This window comes from Microcebus murinus, chromosome X (assembly GCF_040939455.1).
Source record: "Microcebus murinus isolate Inina chromosome X, M.murinus_Inina_mat1.0, whole genome shotgun sequence".
In the NCBI taxonomy this organism is placed as follows: Eukaryota; Metazoa; Chordata; class Mammalia; order Primates; family Cheirogaleidae; genus Microcebus; species Microcebus murinus.
This window is the reverse complement of record NC_134136.1, coordinates 15,735,015-15,754,840: the sequence shown is the minus strand read 5'-3', so window position 1 is coordinate 15,754,840 and position 19,826 is coordinate 15,735,015. Positions and strand designations below refer to the sequence as shown.

At 35.7% G+C, this 19,826-nt stretch overlaps 1 protein-coding gene across 2 annotated transcripts in view; it reads left to right on the top strand.

The window, feature by feature from the left end:
• The window catches only part of CHM (CHM Rab escort protein), a 189,021-nt gene that overhangs the window by 119,747 nt on the left and 49,448 nt on the right, over nt 1-19,826 (top strand). For both annotated transcript variants that reach the window (XM_012784563.3, XM_012784564.3), the window contains 3 exons: nt 3,013-3,090; nt 13,451-13,555; nt 13,956-14,019. In XM_012784563.3, coding sequence (XP_012640017.1) covers nt 3,013-3,090; nt 13,451-13,555; nt 13,956-14,019 — 247 coding nt within the window. The remainder of the gene's footprint in view (nt 1-3,012; nt 3,091-13,450; nt 13,556-13,955; nt 14,020-19,826) is intronic.

Sequence of the window (19,826 nt, the reverse complement as noted above, 5' to 3'; positions counted from 1 at the left end):
AATAGATATAGATTGAAATTAGTCAAGGGAAGAGTTGCTTAGAATGGAGCACAGGGAGGTTCCAAATGTGAAATTTCCAGTTTTCTCACCATGAAGTCAGAACAGTGTTATTCTCCAAAGGTTGATGTGTACATACACATGAGTACATGTGTACATACACGTGAGTATGGCCAGTGACGGAAGCTCACCTGAGCCTCAGTGTTCAGAGTTTATATTGGAGGTCTATCACATAGGCATGACTGATTGTCCTTGGTCTTGATCTCGGTCTCTAACCTCTCTGGAAGTTGACTGATTTATGCATGACACACAGTCCCTACACTAAATCATATTGTTGGTCTTTCTGACATGGCCAGCCCCAAAACTAAGACTATTTGGTGTGGCCAACCCTAACCCTGAACCATATTGTTAGACTGGTGACCCAGGGCCCCAGGCAAACAGACTCCTTTCAGGCATGAGATTCCAAGGGCTTAGAGATCACCTTCTAGAAGCCAAAGACCAAGGCTAGACCTCTTTGGGGGCAAGGTGAAATTCTTTACTGCACATGCAAATGTACCACATGTTCATTTATCCATTCTCTAGATGGATATTTGGGTTGTATGATATATAATACAGTACCTATTTAATTTATTTAATTAATGAACACTTATGTAATACCGTGAGCCAGATACTAACTTCTTTAAAATATTAATCCCCAGAAGAACCCTATATGAATAAATTCTATTCTTATTCTACAGATAAGAAAAATAGAATACATGAAAGCTAGATATCAGGGTAACCCATCTAGTATGTAGAATAGGTGGCATATGAACCCAGGCAATCTTGAGCCTTCCTGTAACCACTACAGTATGCTGCCTTAAAATAGTAAAGCAACAAATATTTTTATATACATCTTCTTATACACATGTATGAGGGATTTTCTAAGATCTATACCTAACAATAGGGTTTCAACACTGTAGATGTGTGCATCTTCAACTTTACTAGATACTGCCACATTGTTATGCAAACTGATGTGTAAACATTTAGTAATATACCTGCACATCTCTTTCCCAATTTACTTTCTTTTCTCGTTCAGATGTTTATAATTTTAAAGTACTCCATTTTAAAAATCTTTTTATGATTTTTGCATCTTATTGAAGAAATCTCTTTCCCTGAACTCATAAATATATCCTTTTATATTTTCTTCTAAATGTTTTGCTTTTTATATTGATGACTTTCATCTACCTGGAATTAATTTTGAATATGGTATAAAGTAGGGATATAATTATTTTCCCCACATGAATAACCTTTTTGTCCTCAAATTATTTTTTCAATGGTATATTCTTTACTCACTTGTTTGTAATGCCACTTCTGTCATAATCACTTCCATGTATTCATGAGTCTTTCTATTAATTTCCTATTGCTGCCATAGCAAACTTAGTGACTTAAAACAACACAAGTTTATTATCTTACAGTCCCAGAAGTCAGAAGTTTAAAATGAGTCAGCCAGGATGCATCTTTTTCATGGCTTTAGCAGAGAATCTGTTCCTTGCTTCTTATAGCTTCTAGAGGCTGCCTGCATTCTGTGGCCTGTGCCCCTATATCCAGCAGTGGCATCAGTCTGACATCTGTCCCCCTCTTTACGTCGTCTTCTCTGATTTTGACCTTCCTGCCTCTGTCTTTTAAGGATATTTGTGATTCTGTTGTACCTACCAGGATAATCCCCCCATCTCAAGATCCTTATATTTAATCCCATCCGTAAAGTCCTTCTTGTTATGTACTATAACATATTCATAGGTGCCAGGGATTAGGATGTGGACATCTTGAGAGGGTGAGGGACATTATTGAGCCTACCATAGTCATCTTTCTGGACATTCAGTTATTCTTATGTTTTTGATTCATCCATTTTAAGCATACTCATTTTATAATCTCAGTCAGATAGTTGTATCTGAGTAAAGTTTGGGGAGTTTGTTGTTGTGTCTGTTAATTCTCACTCAAGGTAAGATATGTTTCTTCATGTGTTATATGATTTTAGATTATAAACACATCATCAAGGGACTCTATCTGTGGCCATTTTATGTGGCCTAGGTTGAAGTCTCATCCCACTGGAAAGCTTTAGCAGTTTCTTCTACCAAGTCTCCAGGAGTGCTACTCACTGACCCAGAGCTGCTCTTCATGATATTTTATTGATTAAGGGGTTTTTGGATTATGTAGTAGTGTAATTTCAAACCCTCAACCTGTATGAGGAAAAACCACTGGTTACAAATACAGAGATGTAATCTTCCTCCAACTAGGGCTTAAGATGAAACAGGGATATTTTTTGTTTGTTTGTTTTCTCCCTCTTTTAATAAATGGATTTCTTTCCTATATCACCCTTTAACTGAAATATAGCCCTTTAAGGATTCAGATGTTTATAGGAGAATATCTCCTTTTCTACTCTGTGTCTTGTTTGGATTTAAAGGTTTCCCCTCTCACTACATGGGCATTAAAACCTAAGCATTTAGATTACTACTGGGATAGGCAAACTCCTTAGAGCTTCTACTGCATTAACTTATATGCTTACTGCTCTAGTTTTCAGTCCCTAGTTTAGTTTTGGCTACTGGAGATTTTTCTTTCTTTTATGGTAAGTAAAATCTCCAGTAGTCTCCCAAATTTATTCTCTGTTTGGTTCTTCCTTCACACTTCTTTATGGTGATTTCTGTTAGATGTTTCATGCATTGCCTCTTGCATCTTTTTGTGGTCTATGTACCTTAGGTAGTCAGGAGCTAATTTTGTGGGGGGATATTTAACCCCTGCTCAGGGACACTTTCAGTTTGGTCACAGTTTTAGGGATCAACATTTTATTATTAACAGTAGCACCTCTGCTGTGTCAAGATATTATTAATCTTCCCTCTGAGAGATTCTTAATACCATGATAGAGAAAATAATTACCAAAATGCTTTTTCTATAATATCAGTTATTAAATATAAGATACTTAAAATTCTTTTACCTTAGTTTTCAACCAAATTATCATAATTGTCATTTTCTTATTCTCAGGATGTGTGCTGTGTTTGGTGGAATCTATTGTCTTCGCCATTCAGTACAGTGCCTTGTAGTGGACAAAGAATCCAGAAGGTAAGGATGATAAGTAGCCTTCTTACACCTCAAACACAGGTGAAAAATGCTAAAGTCTATTAAAAAAAATGATTCTTCAAAGATCCTCCTTGGTATTAATAACATATCAACCTTGATTAAAAGTAATTTGTGTTTAGGTCCTCCAGAACAAGGAAAGTGAGTTCAGAATATAGAAACTAAATTAATTTCCCTGCAATATGACTGTAGTTCCTGATCATCCAAGCTTGGAAGACAAATCATTTCAGCTGCCGGGGGTGGGTGATGAGTGATGTTAGTTTTCCTTGTGGCCTTACCTTCTCTAATTGATTTTCATCAGATGACAACAAAGCCCTCTGTTATTACATTTTTAAAAATGGAGCTCACCTAAAGACTCATCAGATTAATCTCTGCTGATAATGCATGTCACTCCAAGAGAAAAGAGTTTAATGAGTTTTTAGGTAGATTGTTGTCATAAACTATGCTGCCCTCTTATCTGCAGATAAGTTCTTTTACAGCAGTATCAGGCCTACAAACTGGTTTAAGATTGAAATAAGAATTTACGTTGTTTTTTTTTTTTTAAAAGCTGAGCACATCTATTTATCTCTGTTTTTTATATTTCAGTTATATTTTTCTAAGATTTATTATTTACTAAGATATGTGTTTGTCTGAATTATACTAAATGAAATATTCTACAATTTCTAGATTTCATATTGAAACTTAAGGTCAACTGGATCAAGTTTTGGGAGCTGTTTAAATAGTTGTTTTTCTTTTTTTGTTACATGTTCTCAATCATCTATTGACCTTGGATGACTATTTTGGGGGGTTTGTAAATAAATAGTATTATTGAAGTCATAAAATACATTAGTATCTTGAACTGGAAGCTTAAATAATATAAATTTTAAATTGCTTTTTTCATTTACAATAACGTATAGTCTAAGTGGCATAAAATGTCTATTAACTTCTCATAGACTAGTTATAGTGTAATAACTAGTATTTTGGGTATGGTGAAGAAAAAACTCTAGAAACATGTAATATCTAGTGAACTTGCTTTAGAATTGTAATTCTGTAGTGTAAGAAGATAAAATTGACATACGGTTTAAAAGACTTTTAAAGTACCTTTAGCTCTTTAACAGAAAAATACTACATAAATGAAACATGCTAACCTAGGGTGAAAAATCTTTCCCTAAAAGCCCAGGATATGCTCCTTCTAGATCTTGGCTCATGGTGAGCTCTATAGAAAGTCCTGAAGGAATATAGTTGTCTTTATGATGCCTAGAGCCATTTCTCCTTAAGAATTTATTTTGAAGCAAGACTGTTCCCATGACTGAGACCCAAATAATAAATTGCTTGTTTGGTGCTTATTTGCTTAGATCCTTTATGGGCCCCATTTCAGTCTCACGTGTTACTCTCAGTGAAATGAAGAATTTGCATGGCTCATATTTGTTTTTTTAAAAAAATCAGTATGCTAGTACAGGAATTGCATTTATTGAACTCAAGGCTACATTTGCTTTACTTTTGACCTAGTTTTTATGACATAGTCTAAACAGAGGAACTCTTTTTATTATGTGGTACACATTCTAGTTATAACAGATAGCTGAGGGCTAAAGATCTAGTGAACAAAAATATCTGTGGACTGGTAATTTTCAAACTTTCATGCCTGTAAGAATTACCAGATAAGCTTGTAAAAACTGCAGATTTTGGTGTCTCACCCTTAGAATGTGAAATTGGGTAATATGCTTAGGGTGAAGCCAGGAAATTTGCAGTTTTAAAGAGTACCCTAAGTGAATCTAATGTAGGAAGTCCTTAGATGACACTGAGAAACACTGTAAAGTTGAGGCTTTAGCTAAGGGTATTGTTTTCAATGATAGACTGAGGGCTCTAGGTCTTAATTCAGTCTAAGGCCTTATCAAAATGAACCTGCCAGATATACTGGCAATCAAATATGAATTTTATATAGGTAGACTGTTTCTAATATGACATTTCTTTTATATTTTCATAGAAAGACCTCAAGCATAACATTTGTTGTTTAACAGCTCCTAAGGCATGAGTAAAGGTCAGAAAGTCCTGGGATGAAAGAAGACTTGGAATTCCATCAGTGCCATGAATGATAGTAGGCACATCCTTTTCTCTGGGCCAGTTCCTTTATCTGTAAGATGAGTGACATGGACTCTGCAGTAATCTACAACTCTCTTTCCAAATTTGACATGCTTTGGTTGAGTTATTTAATGTTCTTAAAAAATACTTTTCCTTAATATTTAGAAATAAATGATCTTAAAATATTTTATATCCCCAAATATAAGCCATTCTCACATATTGGCTAATTTTCATTCCTAGTCAGAAATTCAAAAAAATTGAACAACTTGTATGTGTCTATTTTTATGAATATAAATAGCACAATGTCTATTTGTCTATTATATATTATATATTGTGTATTATATATATTATTACATTAGTCGAACTCAGTTTTCCAGTGAACATCATCTTCTTGTCCATCTTGATTTTTTTTTTGAAGATACAACCATTTTGAATTCTATATATGAATTTCTGTAATAGGACAGTTTTTAAAAGGACCTACATTCATAATATGCCTAGTATCTACTGTATTCTCACTATACTGAATTGCTTAAATGATCTTTAAGTTTTAAGAGAAAAGCAATACTTGAAAATTCTACATTAATCTCCAGTAATGATAACCAAATTTATATTAATTTTTGCCTCTTTAAAAAAAAATCTATCAAGTCAAAGGGTCTCTATAAACATCTAAAGCTAGCATTGATTTGGGTTGGCTCAAGTTAATGTATCTTTCCCAAACACTACTTTGTCATTCAAAATCAAATAATTGAGAGTGATACCAGTAATAGGATGTATTTTGTCAGGACTTGAATATAAAATGAGGGATAGTTTTTTGCAGGAAAAACCTTGACCTTATAGTTGGGCATATCCAGCATACATTTCTTTTCAAGGAGTCTAGGTTGAATTAGACAGTTGTTTATTTTAAGTAAAATTAGACTATTAAGTAAGGAATCTGCAGAGATTTGCATTTGTCCCCTTATAGTTTTAGTTTGCCTTTCTTTCCCAAGTTTTCTATGTGGAACACGTGACATCTCCTCCTTTAATGTAGTTAAGAGCTACTCACATTTATGTGAAAGTTCTAAATATATATCCTAATTCCACAGACTAGATCTGCAGTCCCTAACCCCTGGTCTGTGGTCTGTTAGGAACTGGGCCACACATGACAGGGGGTGAGTAACAGGCAAGCAAAGAAACTTTATCTGTATTTATAGCTACTCCCCATCACTCTCTTGCATCACTGCCTGAGCTCTGCTTCCCACCCATGAAATTGGTCCCTGATACCAAACAGGTTGGGGGACACTGGATTAGATCACAACTCTCTGCCAGCCCCGTCAGGTCCTCTTATATGATTATTTGATAAGTTAGTTCTCTGTAAGAAACGGCGGAATCTCACTATTAAATCTCCAGAGCCAGGGCAGCTTTCTTATACTCAATAACTTTAAGTTAAATGAATGAATGGAGATTAAAGATTAATTAAAGCCTTTTTGGTGCATTCTACCTTCCATTTAGGAAAGCTGATAAAAGCATAAATGATCATGGCATTCAATTTAATGTGGTACTTACACACCAAAATACTGTATAAACTTTGAGAAAAGAAATAGGGCATTGAGGAGGCACATGAAATAATGGTATATGGAATATATAACCAAATGCATACTTGTTTGCAGCTAGATGTTATTTTTCATTTTTGTTTAATCCATTAGCTTTGCTTTCTTAATTTCAGAGGACATAGGTATGTATCAGTGGTTCTTTTATATACCTTCTCACTAAATTCTAATACTGCAGTCTTCTGTTGACTGCTTTTAGAAACACCAAATGCTCTTGTTGAATAGCTGTCTTTTCCTTTGCAGCTACGCTGACCAGGTAAAACTCCTGTAAATTAGATTTGGCCAATTATCTATATCATATTTGACATTAGGGTAAGGTAGAGATAACTTTGGACCAGATATGCCTGTAACCAATAATCCTAATAGAATTACTTCAGCTAGTGTTCCCTGAGTGCTTCAACTGTCTCACTTACTAGATTTCCTACTATAGAAATCTTGGAGATATCTTTTTCTGATGTCAGGAAAAGCTATGCCTTTTCCAGATACTTGGAAGTTAGTAATGAATAGTATATTAGACCAAGCATGACATGACTGACTTTCAATACCATTTGTTGTTGTGGAAGCTCTGATTTTAGTATGCCCCATTTGCAAAATGGTAGTGATCATACTCTCGATATTTAACCTCTGCCAACCCCCATGCTAGTTGCTATGGGGGTAAAATGGTGAATGAAGCATGGACCCTGTCCTTGTGTGCAAAGAGAATACGGTAAAGAGTGTAGCTCTAAAGTCAGACAGATTGGATTTGGATCTTTGTCACTTACTAGCTGTATGAACTTGAGCAAGTTGTATAACTTCTCTGTGACCCAGTTTCTTTATCTACAAAGTGAGACAACTGACAGTACTTACCTCACAGGATCATTATGAATATTAACAGATAATGCTTGTGGAGCCATTTGTTATACATTGCAAGAGCTTAGTGTATATTATCTAATAGCAATTATTAATGTAATTGGAAACCTTAGAATCTACTGAAGACAGACTTACTGTGAATATCCTTCTGTGCTGCAGTAAGGTGTTTGGATTATAATCAGTGGTAGTTTTATTTTATTTTATCTTTTTATTTTTTTTTTGAGACAGAGTCTGACTCTGTCACCCCAGCTAGAGTGGTGTGACATCATCATAGTTCACTGCAAGCTCAAACTGCCAGGCTCAAGCAGTCCTTCTGCCTCAGCCTACCAAGTAACTGAGACTACAGGCACACACCACCATGCCTGGCTAATTTTTCTATTTTTATTTATTTATTTTTTTTTATAAATGCAGGGTCTCAGTCTTGCTCAGTCTGATCTCAAATTCCTGACCTCAAATGATCCTCTTACCTCAGCCTCCCAGAGTGCTAGGATTACATGCATGAGCCACTGCACCTGGCCCCAGTGGTAGTTTTAAACAAGATTAGATTTGCTGCTTTTAAGTTGGTAATTCTGGAAGTGATTTCAAAGAATTACTGTGATGGGAAGCGATTCTTTACTTCCTAATCAGAGATGCTGTATCTTTTTTTTTTTTTCTTGTCTCTCTACTGTTTACATATACAGAATACTTCCATCATTCATCCATCCACCCATCTGTGCACCAAGTATTAGGTTTTTTTATGTGCCAGGCACTGGAGATACAGCAGAGAACAAGACAATCAGAGTCTTTGTTCTCCTGGAGCTTATAGTCCAGTGGGGGGCGTTATACAACAAATACATTAACAAGATAATTACATATTGAGATCTGTTCAGTATGTGTATCTGGTTCCTTCCTTCCCTATTTAAAAAGCCTTAGTGGCTTTATATTACTTCAGAATAAAGTCTGAGACCTTTTTACACGACACATGAGACTCTGCAACCTGGACCGTGCCTGCCTCTCTGGGCTGATCTCTCTTCCCTCCTTGCTTCCCATTTTATTGTCAGATAATACTGAACTGTTTGTAGGTTTCTGTACCTACTCTTCTCTTACTGGCCTCTCTACCCCTGCAACTGCTGTCGTTCTACATGAGATTTTCTTCTCCTTATTTGCTTGCTTAACTGTATTTCATCCTTTAAAAGTAGCAAATATATCACTTCCTCCAAGGAGCATTCTCTGATTCTCCATCCTTCCACCCTAAGCCGAGTTAGGTACCTTCCTTAATACGCTGTAATGCCCTGTCCTTATCTCTAATCACTAGACTTTGCCATTGTCCTAAAATTGTCTAGGTGTGAAACTTTACTATTTTGGAAGTTTCTTTAGGGCAAGGGCAAGACTTTTTTTTTCTTTTTTTTTTTTTTTTTTGCATTTTGCTTTGATTTGTCTTTATGGTAAATGGGTAAAATAATTTATTTCACATTAGTTATTGAAAATATCAAAATGTTAAAGTTTGTTGCTAAACTGAGATTTTTTTTTTTGCTGGTTTTATTTATTTATTTTTTTATTTCAGGATATTATCAAGGTACAAACATTTTGGTTATATATTTTGTCTTTGCCTCGCCCAAGCAAGAATTAGAGGCATATAGGGCAAGACATTTTTATTCTTACCTCTTAGAACAGTGCTTGTCACATAGTTGTTATACCCTATGATTATGTTGAACAAATGAACTACCAGTTTGTTAGCAGTCCACTGTCTTATTAGACATAATACTAGTCTAAGGTAGTATCCAGGGGTTGGAGAGAAGAGGCTAGTTTCAACAAATATTTATAAGGTAGAATCAAAATGTTATAGCAGACTAGATGTGGGAAGAGAGAGGTAGGGAAACTCTACTGGTTATGCCATCACCTGATATAGGGATTCCAGGGAGTGGGAGCAGGTGAGGAACCATGATAAACTTAGCTTGGGGCATACTAGTTTTAAAAAGGGCTTTGGTATTGATATTGTATTATTTACTTGAAATTTGTCAAGAGAAGATTTTAAGTGTCCTCACTCCCTCCCAATAGTAACTATGGGTAGTGATGGATATGTTAATTAATTTGTCTGTAATCATTACACAGTGTATGTATATATCAAATCACTCTGTATGCCTTGTATAATATATATACAATTTTTATTTGTCAATTAAATATTTACCAGAAGGGAGCTTGGAGTCTACCCAAAAAGAAATAGATAATAGACAGTTAAAAATTGAATATAGAGCTAAAAAAAGGTCAGAGCAGAAAACCATAGATTTAAGAGTTATCTACCTGTTAATGTTGTTTAAAACTATTGGAGTGGATTTTCACCCAAGAAAAATGAGTGGAAAGCATTTTGGGATAGTTTCATGGATGGCATGGCATTTGAACTAATTTGTTTGAAAAACCTCAGAAGGGCATAGTGACTAGGGAAAATTATTTTCTTTCCTTCAGTGATTGGGAATCTTCTAATTTCCTTAATTAATATATTTTCCTCTTAATTATTTCACTTGTGATTTCTGATTTTTTTCCACCATATAATTAGGATATTAATTCTGAAAGTCATAGAGATTGGATACCTGTTTTAATGTTATTTTTGTCTTTCGGGGCAAATTCCAGATACTGAGTTTTCATCTTACTGTATGTTTTTTTTTTCCTTATCATCATTTTTCTATTTATACCCTACTATCATTGAACCAAGAACTCAATAACTATTATGATGTGTTAATTTAGAAAGCTTCACTCTAGAAATGTTCTGTCTGGCTTCAGTGATTCTTATGATCAGCTTGGTCATTGTGTTCCTATAACTGGGAGCAACTGTCATGTTCCTTTTCAATTTACTATTTATGAGGCTCAGCAAGGCCCTCAACTAAATCCTAAATGCTGTTAATCTTTAATGACCTCCTTGGGTTTATGTAGGAGGGATGGGCAGGAGGGTGTTTTAATGTCTCTGGCAGCGCTGTTTCATTTTGCTGTTTTCCATTACTTAAATGTCATCTGATTTTTTATATTAATCTTTATAATGCAAAGACTAAGTCTAGGTCCGAAAGCAATACTCTTTTCTTCCTTGTTCTCCCAATTAGGCTGGATATATGACAGTAAGTCAAGTATCTGAGGGGAAAACAAATCTTATCACTTACTTAAACATGTCTTGGGTTTTAACAGCTTTGCTTAGGCCTAGAGCCTTAGTACTTCAGAGTGAGACAATAAGGTGGTAATAATGTTATTATCATCTATTATACCAAGACTGGGCATATGCAATCATCACCTCAGTGTCTGCAGAAATATTTTGTCTGTGTCTGTAGCCCTTCACTTTTCTCTGCGTAGCACAATATAAAGATAAAACAGTAGCAGTGGCATGCTTGGAAGTGATTCTTTCCTGGGATTTGGGAGCTTATCAGAATCTCCAGGGGTACTTATAATTTGAAAAAGTCCCCCAGGTGTGATTCTGATTTGCTTCCTTCTCCTCCTCCTCCTTTGAAAATCACTGTTTCATCAGAAGCTTCAGCATAAATAGGTATAATTATTAGTATATTATCTTTGAATAGTTGAGCTCACAGTCATCACATCACATACTTACCTTTTGATTAATCCCTAGTGGTTCCTTTTAACACTGTAACTTCTGAAACTAACGTCTACTTGTCACCAAAGGTGTAGCTACCACCAAAGTATCCCTTTTAGTGTTTAGAAGCCCACAAAGCAAGGAAGTCTCCACAAGCTTGAGGACCAGGTTTAACTATGTGGTTTACTTAAATGGGAACCCTTTGCAAAGAATTACACTTGAGTCCAAGATTTACACCAATACCCCTTCTCCAGTTTTAACATTTTATGATGAATGTTTTCAAACTTACACCAAAGTGGAAATAATTTCAGAGTGAACACCTGTATATCTACCACCTATGTTCTACAATATACTTGCTTAATCACATATCTACCCAAATATCCATCCCTCTATCCATCTGTTGATTCATCATTTTTATGTATTTCACAGTAAATTGCAGATCATAAGTAAAATTCCCCGTAAACACTTCAACATGCACATCATTAACTAGAGGTCAATATTTGTTTTGTTTCTTTTTTCTTTTAATATAAAATTTACATATAGTGAAGTATCCAAATCTTAAGTACTAATGATAAATCCATATAACCCAAGCCCCTATCAAGATGTAGAACATTTAACACCGCCTTTTTTCCTGCCCAAATTATTTCCTCTTGACTTTCTATAATTCTTTGAATTAAAGATAATAAAAAGGCTTGTTAGTGCTTACAGGACAAATAGGGGTCAGTGTTTAATGACAGAAGATTTCTTTTCTCCATTGCCTGAAGTACATTGTGTTTCAAGTGATATATGAATGTTTGAAAATAGGAGACTGAATGAATAACTTACCTTTTTGGTTTTTAAATAATTATTGTGGAAAATATCTGGGTATAAATATCTTATATCTACTTAAGTATTTTATAAGACAAGAGCTATAGTTTAATGAAATGTGAAGAGATATGGATAAAAACAAGTGGGGAAGAGAAAGGAAGTAGACATGAGATGGAAACAATCACATAAATATTAATTTAATGTAGCAAATGTTATATTAAAATATGGTTAATTGGTTAAAACATATGTACATATAACATGAGTAAATATCATAGTCTATCCTGACGACAGTGGTATGGCATTTATTAAAGAATATCAGCTTATCATAAACTGCCTTTAGGAAATACAAATTAAATTCCTCTCATTGTTCTTGGATTTTAGTCATTTTTAAAATGCCTTTATGCCTGGTAAATATCACTTATTTAATTTAATTTTAGAGTTATTGAACTTATAACAGTATATTTAAAATACTATATGAGTTTTAAATTATTTGCTTACATTTTATGAGGGCAACATATAAGTGTATTTCTGATAAAATAATTCTGGCCCCAAAAGGAGAAACTGTGACAAAAGTAAATTGATATTTCCATAATAAAAAGATATACCAAACACACAGTCATTTGCATATTGTTCCTGAAATATTGCATACTGGCTTTGTCAGTGCTGGTAAGTCCATTTCAAGGATGTCGCCCTTAGTCCATTAGTTTGGATAATGAGCCCTATAAAGTACATTTATAACTTGTGGCACTGCAAGGAGATGGATTCTAATTTTTATCCTTTTATCTAGACACATTGAAAGAAGGTCAATGGAGGGTTCTGTATGATTCATTGTCCCAACACATATCAGATGACAGAGACCCTGGTAATGTCTGTGCATAGTGTTTTCCTTATTTGGAAACAGCACTTGAAAGAAACCTTTCTATGATCATCCTTTGAAGTAAAGTGAAAACAGATATTAAAAGAAGTTACATCCCTTTATTTTCTGTTTCAAACATCAAATGTGTGACCAGATAGCTATTCTTTAATAAAAGAGAAAGCAACACTTAACAAAAATAAAAAGCCTTTAGTGGGTTTTATAAGCTGTGAAATATAACAAGATATTTAATCAACTTTTCTCTCCCTCTTAGAGCTGTTAAAGATAAAATAATAGCCTGTTTTCTAAACAAAGGAAAAGCTTCTATGTTCCTAAACATTGGGAAAGTTTAAAATTATACTATTAATATTTCTCCTAACTTTACTTTTATTAATGGCATTCAAAAAAGTATTTAAGTTGTATTCTGTGTTAATTTTATAGTTCAAAAGACCTTAAAATAGCAGCAAAAATATATATTCTATAATTTAGTGTCAGTTTTATATCAGAAAAGGCAGAGTAGTAGGCAATTTTTAAATCTTGTCTTTACAAGAAATTGATATTAGATTAAAAACTGGTAGCTGATTATGTTCATTTTCTTAATCATTAATGTAAACTTTTTTGATATACTTATCTTCTTTATAGATGTAAAGCAATCATAGATCATTGTGGTCAGAGAATAATCTCTAAGCATTTCCTTGTGGAGGACAGTTACTTTTCTGAGAACACATGCTCACATGTGCAATACAGGTAAGACAGCCCTCTAATCATTAGTCAAAAGAAGGTGAAACTTAGGAAAATTTAGCTGTGTGATTGTATTGACATTTCTATATGATTTTGTTATTCAAGTAACATGCAAATGTATACCAAACCAAAGATACAGTCTGTATATTACCACTCTTACAGAGTCTGGTTTTGGAGGTACTTAGCATCATTTCAACTCCTTTGCTTCAGCTGGAGTTTGTCTGTAGGTCACACATCCTTCTTTCACGAGCCAAGAAAAGATTAAAGCAGAACTTGACTTGGTTTGGGGAGGTGACACTTTTATCCTGACTTAAATCTTTAAAACTGCCTTCTGGTGGTTATATAACTATAAATGAAACTTATCCATGAAATCTGTATCACCACTTTACTATTTTGTGCATTACAGGCAGATCTCCAGGGCAGTCCTGATTACAGATAGATCTGTACTAAAAACAGATTCAGATCAACAGGTAAATTCAGTTCTATGCTTTTAAGATAAAAGTTGTATATATAAAGGTATGCAGAGTGCTACTTTAATATACACATACATGGTGAACTGATTACTACAATGAAGTTAATTAACATACCCATCTCTTTTTTTTTTTCTTTTTTTTTTGAGACAGAGTCTTGCTTTGTTGCCCAGGCTAGAGTGAGTGCCATGACATCAGCCTAGCTCACAGCAACTTCAAACTCTTGGGCTCAAGCAATCCTGCTGCCTCAACTTCCCGAGTGGCTGGGACTACAGGCATGCACCACCATGCCCGGTTAATTTTTTCCATATATATTAGTTGGCCAATTAATTTCTTTCTATTTATAGTAGAGATGGGGTCTCGCTCTTGCTCAGGGTGGTTTTGAACTCCTGACCTCGAGCAATCCGCCCACCTCGGCCTCCCAGAGTGCTAGGATTACAGGCGTGAGCCACTGCGCCCGGCCCCATACCCATCTCTTTACAGAGTTATCTTTTTTGTGCTAAGAACATTTAAGATCTCCTCTATTTGCAAATTTTAAGTATACAATACAGTATTATTAACTGTGGTCTCCATGCTGTACATTAGATCTCTTAAAGTTATTCTTCCTGGATAACTGAAAGTTTGTACCCTTTGACCAGTATTTCCCCATTTTGCCCACCTCCCAGCCCCTGACAACCACCACTTCTATGACTTTGACTTTTTAGATTCTACATATAAATGAGATCATATCGTATTTGTCTTTCTGTGTCTGGCTTATTTCACTTAACACAATGTCCTGTGGGTTCATTTGTGTTGTCACAAATGGCAGGATTTCCTTTTTAAAGGTTGAGTAATATTCCTCTGTGCACATGTGTGTACATGTGCACCCTCCCCCCATATTTTCTTTATCAATTCATCTGTTGCCAGATGCTTAGGTTGTTTCTAAATCTTGGCTGCAACAAATAATGCTGCAGTGAACATGAGAATGCAGATATCTCTTTGAAATCCTGAATTCATTTCCTTTGGATATATACCCAGAAGCAGGATTGCTGGATCATATGATAGTTACATTTTTTAATTTTTTGTGGAACTTCCATACTGTTTTCCATAACGATTGTACCAATTTATATTCCTATCAACAGTGTACCATGGTTCCCTTTTTCCTACATCTTTACCAACACTTATTATCTCTTGCCTTTTTGTGCCAGCCATCCTAACAGGTTTGAGGTGATATCTCATTGAATTCTCTACTTTTTAATAACATTGTCGCCAATTTAATCTATGTGGTAATATGTGTAAGTCAATATTGGCAAAATAAAATGTATTAAGCCATATGTACCAAAGGTTGTATATCACTAATCTGAAATGCTTATGTCCAGAAGTGTTTTTTTTTTTTTTATTTCAGCATATTATGGGGGTATAAATGTTTAGGTTATGTATATTGCCCTTGCCCCACCCGAGTCAGAGCTTCAAACATGCCCATCCCCCAGATGGGCATGCACTGATTATGTGTGTATATACCATCCCTCCCCCATCCCATCTGTCCAACACCCAGTGAATGTTATTGCTCTATGTGCACTTAGGTGTTGATTAGTTAAAACCAATTTGATGGTGAGTACATGTGGTGCTTGTTTTTCCATAACTTTAGATTTTGTGTGTGTGTGTGTATGTGTGTGTTTTGGAATATTTTCATTATATTTACTGGTTGAACATTCCTAATCTGAAAATCTGAAATCTGAAATGTTCCAATGAGCATTTCCTTTGATCATCATGTCAGCACTCAAAAAGTTTTGGATTTTGGATTAGGACATTAACCTATAGTACTTTTCAGTGAGTTTTTTAAAAAAATACTTGATGGCAAAATGTAATAGCCTTGGTTTCTTAAATATTTCTATCTATCAGAACAAATAATCACATTTATACAATAGATTTGTTCTAGGGAAATTAGGCTATATACTAGATTTTGACAATTATTTTTGTGAAATTGAAAATGTATTGTTATGGGAAGAAAAAGAATCTCCAGAGAATATATTTAAAAATCTTGGGGTAAAAGACTTTATAGTAGCCAGCCCTACAGCAATGGTGGTAATCCACCATTAGGCCAGGTATGAATGAATTTCAACACACACTCCCAGTTATATTTCCTCACCACCACTGTTCATTTCAGTACCCTCTTTCTCCTCATCATCTTCATTTCCATAGAAATGTCATTATGTCTCTGATTTTTCCTCAATATGATGACTTAAATTCCCGGGGTATACCCAGTTCTCCTTCTGACTATATTTTATGGTGACTGATAAAATTAGCTTACTCAGTAGATGTGACTGTCAGTTCTTTATACTACTGCTAAAAATAGGCTCCTAAAATTCTTTAAGTGGAAGTTTTCTCTTATAAAACAAATAAATGAACATTCTATACAAAAGCCCCCAAATATGCTTATTATATGTGTAAGCATCAATATTTTCATTTAACCATTCAGCAAATAAGGAGTGCCTTTTACCTGCCAGCCAGTGTTCTGGGTCCTGAAGATATATTGGTAACCATGATAACATCTCTGCCCTCAAATAATGTACAGTCTAGAGGATAGAGATACAGACAAATAAATAGCAATTATAGTTCAGTGTGACACATGTGAGCATGAGTGTGGTATAAGAAATGGTACAGCAGCTATCATATCACACTGTCCCGTGATTGCTGTTTGACTTGTCTGTATCTCTTGTCAAATCCTGAGCTTTGTGAGTGATTCAAAGGGTTCCAGGGTGGCAGAAAAGTGAAGAGAGAAGAAACGAATCTTTGAAGAAGCTAAGCTGTGAAGAGTAAGAGAGACTGGTCCCTGAAGAGGGAGGTGGAAGTAAAGAGGGCTTTTCTTTACTTTAAAAGATTAGTATATATTCCAGCTGATGGGATGGAGCCAGTAGAGAGGAAGAGGTTGAAGATACCACCGAGGCAAGAAGGAGGATAACTGATGGATGAAGATCTAGGCAGAGGCCAGGGAGGATGAAATTCAGAGAGTAGGCAAAAGTGTTGCCCTTAGTTGGGTTGTGAAAGATACTGAAACAAGGGTCAATGCAGGACCCTTTGTAGATTTGGGAGTTCCCATCTGATAGGTTCCATTTATTCTGTAAATTGCTAAAAAGGTGACGTCATCTCCTGAGAACGGGGGTGTGTGAGTGCGGATGGGTCAGATCTCAAAGAAAAATGTAAAATAATCACCATGAACAGTTGGAGAGTGACCTATCACGGTCAGATTGCTGGGCAGTGTTAATGGCCCAGTTGAGTCAGAAGGCCATGCATCTATAGTGGCATTGATCTGCTTCTATCCTTCCAGCTTTCTCACTCTCTTACCTCCACTCAGCCTATCAAGAGCCCTACAATTCCTTGTCCTCTCCATTTGGTTCTATTTTATTGTCTCCCTTCTCCCCACTTCCTTTTTCCCTGCCCTAGACCTCATGGTGGATCTTCTGACCTGCCCTTTCTCAAATACCCTCAATTTCTACATCACTGTGTCCTTCTATTGTACCCACAAAGGAAAATACCATCCCTGGGTAAGACTGTAATCTATAAATGGACGACTGATGACTGCTTGAGAAAACTGCACAACCAGACAGGTACCGCCACAAAGTTATGGTTGCCAATCTCATTCAGCTGTACCCCCAAGCACCCACCGCCAGTTAGTTCTTCCACTGGCTTCGGACAGCTCCCTCTCCCTCTCCTCTCAGTGCCTAGCCCAAATCACTACTATTTTGCCCACTCTTTTCACCCCCTCCACCTCAGCCCCACTTCACTGAGAAAAGCAAGGCCACTCACCATGCACAGTGGCCCTTGACTTCATGCCCTACCACCCACAGTGTATGTACACCAGCCTAGGGATGAATGAGGGGTCTCCCAGGCTTGTCCAAATCCAGCCCCTTTGACAAGTACCCTTGCTACACACAAACACACCACTCACACTTTATTGCCTGCTCTCCCTCCTGTATCTTCAGCCTTTTTCCACTACTGGCAGCTTCCCCTTAACTCATATGTATATATTAACATTTTCTGTTCCAAAAATAAAAATTAAAAACAAACCCTGCTCCTGTGACTCTGCCCCCATCTCTAGCTAGTATCCAGTCTCTCCATTCTGTTACCAACATTTTCAGGACAGTGTCTACACTCTCTGTCTCCAGCTCTTTACCTCCTATTCATTTCTAAACCACTCCAACCTGGCTTCTACCCTCACATTTCTGCCACAATTTCTCTTGCTAAGTTTATTAATAATTTCATAATAGGGATAGGGGATAATTTTGGGGTCTTGTCTGCTAGAACTCCTCTGGTACATTTGACAAGTGTTTTTTTTTTTTTCCCCCTTTATATTGAAGCTCTGTACTCTTTTGGATTCCATGACACTGTATTCTCCATGTTCTTCTCATGACTCTATTCCCTCTCTGTTTCCTGAGTGGGCTCTACTCCTCTACCTTGTCCTTAAATATCAGGGCTCCACAGGGTTCTTCCCTCAGCCCACAGTATATCTTTGTGTTTGCGCACTTGCTACATGACTCAGTATATTCTCATGGTTTCAACTCTACATAAATCTTGGTGACAGCCACTTCTATATCTCCCAGTAATATCTGGCCCACATACTAAACTTACTGCTGGACATCTATCAAATGGAACATGAACAAAGCTGAACTCACCATCTTCCGTCTCCAAACTGCTCATCATCCATGTTCCTTACCTACCTCTCTGAATAGTACTGATATCCTTCCAACAACAACAACAACTTCTTCCTCCCCTCTCTGACATGTCATCAGCCTTTATGTCCTTCCGTGTACTTCCTATAAAAGTTGCTTTGATCTGCCTCTAAGTCCTTATTCTCACTGTTCCAGTTATGGGATTCATCATCTCTGCCTTCTAACTGGTCACCCTACCTCTCATCTTATCTTCTTCAAATTCATCCTTCACATAGTCATCATAGTGATCAGCTTAACCTTTAGATTCTAAAGTGTACATCTGGCCTTCCTTTCTTGTTTCCTATAGGGAGTTTTCTTCCTTTTTTTTTTCATTTGTGAGGCATAGGTAGAACCATGAGACTATAAGAGAGGAAAGAATAGATGTGGATCCATGTAAATTTTATGGAAGTAGTAGTAGAGGGTTGAGGGAATTCTCTTCTCTTTTGATGGCTTTTGTAATTTCTGTGAAGTTTAAGACAGTTAACTTCTCATAGTTCAGGTGGTAGGAGGTTACTGATTATATCTCAGTAAAAAAAAAAAATGACAGTTGTAGGAACTAAAAGAAGTTCTTACATGATAGTGCAGTCCTTAAGATACTTTTCCAATTATAATCACATTTTTAGTTGTATTCATTTAATTATTATACAGCATTCAGTGTCTTAGTGGCTTCTTTCTCTTTTTAATGCTAAAATACAACATTTTCTATCATGAACAGTGACAAAGTGGGTTATAAAGAACATGGGAACTCACTTTTTGAGATATCTTGAGCCCTAAAGTGCACATATAAGCAAGATAGTGATGACTATTGAAATAATTTCTATTTTTAGAATGTGTTGTAGGTGTTTCGTCTGTGAGTTATCAATGTGACATTCCCACTCAAAATCTAGCACAGCACTTCAAATGAGGCTTCCCCTTTTGGCAAGTATTTCCTATATGAGAGGATATAACTTCTTCAGATTGAAGATTAGATTGAGGATTAATATTGAAACTTTATAATCTGTAATCTGAAGGTGATTTAAAGTCTTTTAAATATAAAGCCGCATAGCATATTAGTAGTGCCTAGGACAGCATACTGCATATAAATTACTTAATAATTTTACATTTCACTTTTGATTCTGA